Source organism: Octodon degus, unplaced genomic scaffold, assembly GCF_000260255.1.
Source record: "Octodon degus isolate 3935 unplaced genomic scaffold, OctDeg1.0 scaffold00028, whole genome shotgun sequence".
Taxonomy (NCBI): domain Eukaryota; kingdom Metazoa; phylum Chordata; class Mammalia; order Rodentia; family Octodontidae; genus Octodon; species Octodon degus.
The window spans coordinates 3,466,536-3,473,621 of NW_004524604.1; the positions used below are offsets into that span (position 1 = coordinate 3,466,536).

The 7,086-nt window shown below is 38.4% G+C and overlaps 1 protein-coding gene across 2 annotated transcripts in view; it reads left to right on the top strand.

Moving 5' to 3' along the window:
- Nucleotides 1–7,086, top strand: part of Klhl8 (kelch like family member 8) — a 67,577-nt gene that overhangs the window by 43,782 nt on the left and 16,709 nt on the right. For both annotated transcript variants that reach the window (XM_004629166.2, XM_023713064.1), the window contains 2 exons: nucleotides 223–366; nucleotides 670–781. In XM_004629166.2, coding sequence (XP_004629223.1) covers nucleotides 223–366; nucleotides 670–781 — 256 coding nt within the window. The remainder of the gene's footprint in view (nucleotides 1–222; nucleotides 367–669; nucleotides 782–7,086) is intronic.

Consider the following 7,086-nt stretch of genomic DNA (forward strand, 5'->3'; position numbering starts at 1 on the left):
AGTACTTATTTGTCATGATTTTTTCCAAATTTGTAGGTTGCCTTTTCACTTTATTGGTAATTTCTTTTGACGTGAAAAAACTTCTCAGTAAGAACAGATCCCATCATCTTTCTTTTTTTAAAACCATTACTCAAAATTCTGAATTCCTAAATATTTTCTACACTAATTTTTTTTTAATTGAAAGCTATAATTTTGATTTGGATCTTGTGGCTTTCCCTTTAGGTGTGCTGTTCTGTGTAGGAGGTCGAGGTGGATCTGGTGACCCCTTTCGCAGTATTGAGTGCTATTCTATCAACAAAGACAGCTGGTTCTTTGGACCAGAAATGAACAGCCGGAGGCGACATGTGGGTGTGATCTCTGTGGAAGGTGGGTCTGCAGTTGCCTAGAATCACATTATATGATTACAGCATTCTTTGAGACTTTTTAAAAAGAAAATTGATAAATTGTAAAATACTTTTTAGTATTTAGTAGTCTGTCAGAATATTTGGGTAGTGATTAGTGAAAGTTTATATTGATTCTCATTTGACTAATGGAATGACATAGATCATACTTCTGAACAGAATGGCAGTTGTTGAAGATTATCATGGCATGCAAGTTATATGTATGTGTTTATGCATAAGTAACATCAGTGTTTGTTGGAATCCAGTTAAAATGCTTGTTGGTTTGCAGGTAAAGTGTACGCAGTAGGGGGACACGATGGCAATGAACATTTGGGCAGCATGGAGATGTTTGATCCTCTCACCAATAAGTGGATGATGAAGGCCTCGATGAACACAAAGAGGTAGGTCTGCACAGACCCTTCTTCTGAACTGATGCTGGAAAATAAAGTTGCCTAGACTCAGAAGGCCTTATTTTGAAGTTGTTTTCTTGTCTTAGGAACTTTAGTTTCTCCAGCACTTGTTAATGTATCCAAAGTGGAGGTTTACTAGGTCTATTTATATTTTTTTAGTAACGGAATCACATAGTCATCACTACAGCTTCTACTTACATTTAAGCTTTGTGGTTTTAAAAAAAAATTTGTTTGAAATAGTTCTATGTGTTTAAAAAGTTTCACTGAGATAATTGAATTCCTAGGTCCATATGGTTTTCAGATAAGGGTAGTTTTGCTCTGTCTGTGAACTACTGGGTGGGGTCTGGAGACATCTTTGATTGTCATAGCTTGAGGGTGCACAAGTTGTGGCTGGCATCTGGCAGTCGAGACAGAGGTCAGGATGCTGCAGTGCACAGGACAGCCCATGCCTGCAAGCTACTGGCCTCGACTGCCTGTCATGGTGCCACAGTAGAGGGTGCCCCCATATGGCCTCCATAGCTTCCTGTGATGTTGACCTCTCCAACAGCCATTGTATAGCGACTGGAGTTAGCAGTAGATTTACAGTGCTCCTGAATAATCCATGGATGCTTTCAAACTGCCAGCTTTCCTACATATTGCTCTGCTTCTGGTTACTTTCTCTTGTCTAATCATATTAGCTGATGACTTAGTACAGTATGAATTAGTTGAAGAAGTAGGTGTTTCCTTGTTTTTGGACTTGGTGGAATGTTTTTAGTATTTTTCTGTTAGATAAGATGCTAACTTTAGGATTAAGGCATTAGATTTCTGTTTTTTTTAATGACTTTCACATGAACATTTATATCTCAGTTCTCACCTATAGTAATTTGAAATATATGTTGGTAAATACATCAACCAAAATGGGACAAGATTTTTAGTTATGTAATTTTATACTCTAACCTGTCCAACATTTTAATGACTAGAGTGTCTCATTTAAAGGTGGAAGGGTAACTGATAACATGATCCAGTCAGGATTCAAAAAACAGACTCTGCTGGGGGCATAGCTTAGAAGTAGAGGGCTTGGCTAGTATATCATAAAACAACAATGAAAACATAGGCTCAATATGTAATAGGCAAAATCTTGTAATCATGGTTTGCAAGGAAAACAATACAATATAGGCCACATAATTTATCAGATTATTTTAAAATAGTCACCCAAAGAGTCAAGTTGAAAAGAGTGTGGAAAATCTTTCCACACACTAAAGACCCAAAGAAGTCAGCGGAGGGCCTGGATCCCATGACAATGTGCTGCATGAGCCCACCTGAAAACTTGGAGCTCCTAATAATGCCCCTGACAAGTCCAGAGGGAGGCCAAGAGCCCATGACAATGTCTCATGCAGTCCTCTTTCAAAGATCTGTGCTAAGAAGGCTCCAAGTCAGTGGTAGTAATTAAAAGGTCTGTACCAGTGGGATGAAGGCTGAGGGATGGGCACTGGAGCCAGGAAATGATGCTTAAAGTAAGAAGCAGAGCTCCCCCAAAAGGTACCACAGCCATCCTCATCCATCCTCAGTGAAGTCCCAAGCTTCTCCAGTGATGAGAAGAGCTGAGTTCCCAACAGGAAAGCCAGCGTGACAAGCTCCACCATCTTCTCTGGAGCCAGTAAACAATGCTCTGGATAAGGACCAGAACTCCCCTAAAGTGACCTGTAACCACTCAGCGACAAGGTTCTGAGCTCTTCGGATGGTGAGAACAGCCAAGTTCATCAGCAAAGCCAGGATGACAAGCTTCTCCAGGAGAGCCAGTAGCACCAGGAGAGAGAACAACTTCCAAACCACCTAAACTTCCTCTCCAGTTCTGCCTCTTATGCTGCTGGCAGCAATCCTCTGGCGGGCACCCCCCACCCCAGCACCAGGCTGATTTAGTTCAGCTGGGTGTTACAAGTTGACCACCAGTTGTCAGCCCACCACACAAAATCTAAGAAATACCAAAATTAGAGTAATATACTAAAAACTACTTTTAGATTTTTTTAAAAAATGAATTATACCAGTACAACATGGTAAGAAATGAGGTTTGTCATGTTTCACATGGAGAAAAGCAGCTGAGCTTTTACAAAAAGGGAGATTGTAGTGATAGTGTTCTTTCTACTGGTCTTTCCATGTCGGCAGCTGTGCTATCCTGTGCGATGGCTAACATGAGTTTGGGTGTGAGAATAAAAGACTGTATGTATTGGAAAATTTGTCTTGGGTAACTGTTATGTCATTCACTTAATCTGTCAGAACAGTGAGACATTATTATTATTTATTTATTTATGTTTTGCGGAACTGGGGATTGAACTCAGGCCCTTGCGCTTGCCAGGCAAGTGCTTATTCTACTGAGTCATTTCCCCGGCTCCAGTGAGACATATTCTTTTTTTTTTTTTTTTGCTCCTCGAATGCCTTCAGGCTACATTGGCTGGCTGGAGGGTTGTGGGGATCGAACTACAACAACCTGAGGCTGACAGCTTCGTGGAAGCAGCCACTTAAAGAACTGAGCTAGGGCCAGGCCCCCGAGACATATTCTTAAGTTGAAAATAAGGTATATACAGAATGCACAAATACTGACTGGTGCAGGCCTGACAGCAGTGACGTGCAGGGCATGGAAGGAGGAAGGCTGGGCAGCAAGACACCTGAAACATGCCTCATGCAAACTGTTGAAAGGCTTTGATCCAGAGATGAGGACTTGGAGGAGTAATTGTTTTAAGGGGTGTACATTGTTCTTGTAGGAAGAAATAAATGTTTATTTCTAATTCACTATAGTAAATAGCAGTCAAATATACTATAATTCTACCCACTGACTGGAATTGTATGTTAGAAACATCACATATGCATTTTCTTCCAAATGGGAGATTAAATTGCCATTCCTTTTTTTAGATTTAAAATTTAGCAGAGATGGTAAACTGAATAGACTATGCAGTTCTGTTAGAAGACACAAGCCAAAACTAACAAACCCTAAGCTCCAGCATTGCCGCTTGTATGGTTTGCAACTAAAGTACCATTCTGTAGAGTTTAAAAATGATTTGTCATTAAAATGATGGTTAAAAAAATAAAACGAGCAATTTTTAGAGTTGGGTTGCAGCTCAGTGGTGGGATGCCCCAGCTTTGGTCCCCACTGATGAAATATCCCTACACAGAAAGCAAATTTTAATAGCACTGCATCAGAGTACATTGCCTGCCAGTTTTCTATTCTTGAGTAACAGTTTAAAAAAAAAAAAAAAAAAAACAACACTAGATGTTGTATGTTTATTGAAGTGCGAAAGATGAGATAGAAATTCAAAGAGAGCTCTGCTAAAAATACTTTTAATTTGAAAGATTCCTGGGGGGAAAAGCTAGTCCTAAAAAATACTGTAGTCATTATGTACAAATGGCACTTTAATAGTGCTTGCTTTATATAGAAAAGTTAAATTTCCATGCATAGACTGAAGTGAGGGAGGAGGTCTCAAAGTACATTTTGAATATTCATACCTTTACCTTTTTATTATACTATTTGGTTGGTTTTTTTAATCAATGACTGAATACTTCCCTAGCAAAATCCTGAGCATTTACAATAGATATACACCAGCATAAAAATGATATAGCTGCAGTTTACTTGGTCACATTTGCTTATAATTTATATTCCTCCAAATTGTCTTTTCTTCATTATTTGTACAATTTAGGTATACATAATGGTCACATTCATCATAGGGAATTTGTACCTGTACATGATATAGTTTGATGCCTCTTTTTTTTTTTTTTTTTTTTGTTCCTCGAATGGCTTCAGGGCACTTTTGGCCAGGGGGAGAGTTGTGAGGTTCGAACTCCAGCAACCTGAAGCTGAGAGCTTTGTGGAAGCAGCCACTTAAAGGCCTGAGCTAGGGCCAGGCCCCCTGATGCCTCTTTTTTTCCTTTTCCTCTCTCCTCCCTTCAACTCTTCTTCCCCTTATTTACAGAAGCTTTGTTTTCATTTTTATCCTTTTCTCATTTTTCCCTTCCTTGCTTTCCCCTCCCTCTTCTCTAGTTCCCCTGTCTTTTTCAACAATTTCTTCCTATTTCACAGTTTCTATTACACATTTTAGTTCTTATTTTACACTCTCAGTTTCTCATACCAGAGAAATAGTGAAGTATTTACATATGTGTTCTGATTTATTCATTTAAGAGTATGGTGTCAAGGTGGCATCCATTTACCTACAAATGTCTCATATTTACCCTTCTTTTTGGTTGAATAGTAGTAGTCCATTGTATTTTTAAAAAACATATCATTACCCATTCATATGGGTGATAGGCATTTTGATTGTTTCTAACATTTAATAATTACAAACACTGCTGCTATAAATATGGGTGCACATACATCACTGTGGTATCATACTTTTAGCTGGGTCAAATGGGACATGTAATCGTAGTGTTTTGGGGTTTTTTTGGTAGTAGGGATCAAACTCTGGGCCTCACCTTGTGAGGCAGGTATTTATGCCACTGAGCTATCTCCCCAACCCTTAGTCCTAGTTTTTTGGGGGAATATCCACACTGATTTCCACAGTGGTTGCACCAATGCTTTTGCCCCACATCCCCGACAGTATTTGTTATTGGTTGATTTCATTCTTTCTCTCTCTTTTTTCTTTTTTTAGACAGGGCATCATTATATAGTTCAGGCTGGTCTTGAACTTACAGGTCCAGGGATACAGCTGAGTGGCACAGTATCTGCCTGGCAAGCACAAGGTGCAGAGTTTGATTCACAGTTCAAAAAAAAAGAAGCCACTTATAACCTAGGCTGCCTTCAAATTCATGGCGATCCTCCTGCTTCAGCCTCCTGAGTGCTGGGATTCCAGGCGTGCACCACCATGTCCCATGGCTAATTTGTTGACAGTACTCATTCTTTCTGGAGATGAAATCTCAGTGTTCTTTTAATTTGCATCTCTCGAAAGACCAGAGATAATGAACATTTTTCACATATTTATCTTGTTTGTACTTCATCTGAAAAGTATGTATTCATCTCATATATCCATTTTTGTACCAATTTTCTTTCTTTTTTTTTTTTTTTTTTTGGCGGAACCGGGGATTGAACTCAAATCCTTGCGTTTGCCAGTCAAGCGCTTATCCTACTGAGCCATCTCCCCGGCCCCATATACCCATTTTTGGATTGGGTGTTTAAATTTGAAAAGTCTGATTTTGTTAAATTCTGTATATGTTCTAGATATTAATCTTTTTGAGGAACAATTGACTAAAACTTTTTCCCACTCTGGGTTGCCTTTTTACTCTGTTGATGGTTTCTTTTGCTTTACAAAAGTTCTTGGCCTGGGAGATGGCTCAGTAGAATAAATGCTTCCCTGGTAAGTGCAAGGGCCTGAGTTCAATACCCAGTTCCAAAAGTTCTTTATTTTGATTTTTTTTTTTTTTTTTTTTTGTGGAACCGGGGATTGAACTCAGACCCTTGCTTGCGCTTGCCAGAGAAGCACTTATTCCACTGAGCCATCTCCCTGGCCCCTATTTTGATTTTTTTTAGATTTAAATTATTTATTTTTTTATTTTATTGAGAAACAAATAGCAGTGAGACAGTTTTGAAACAGGTTAGTAGGACAGTTACAATAATTAATACATTGCATGTTGTTGTCTTCGTAGTATTCATAGCACAAGATGCAGACATGCTATCCTGTCCAAATACTATTAGTACAAAGCTTTCTTATTGAATTAAGAGAAAGTAGCTGTATCTCTATCCTATTTTGTATATACAGATACTAAATGGTCCTTCATTTGTATCCCCTTTTTTTTACAAAAACTTCGTAATAAGATTGTCTGTGATATTTCCTCTGCATTTGGGGTTTTGTTCATGAAGTCATGCCTAAATCTATTTCTTCGAAGTCTTCTACTTATTCTCCCTTTCAGCAGATTTAATGTTTCTTTTTAATGTATGGATCTTTGATCCATTTTGATTTTAGTTTCATATACAGTGATAAATACTGGTCTAGTTTTAGTCTTGGCATGTGGAAAGCCAGTTTTTCCAATACCATTTATTAAAGAGGTTATCTTCAGTGAAGGTGTTTAGTCCTTTTGTCAAAGATAAGGTAGCTGAGAGTGTTTGAAGTTATTTCTGTATCTTCTAATCTGTTCCATTGATCAGCCATTCTGTATTTTTGCCTGTACCATGCTGTTTTTATCACAGCTTTGCAGTATACCTTCAAGCCAGGGATTGTGATGGCCCCTGCCTTGTCTTTGTTGCCCAGAATTGTTCTTGCTATTCTAGGTCTCTTTTGTTTTCAAATTAATTTTTCTAATTTTTTGAGATACAGTATTGGAATTTTTTTTTTTTTTTT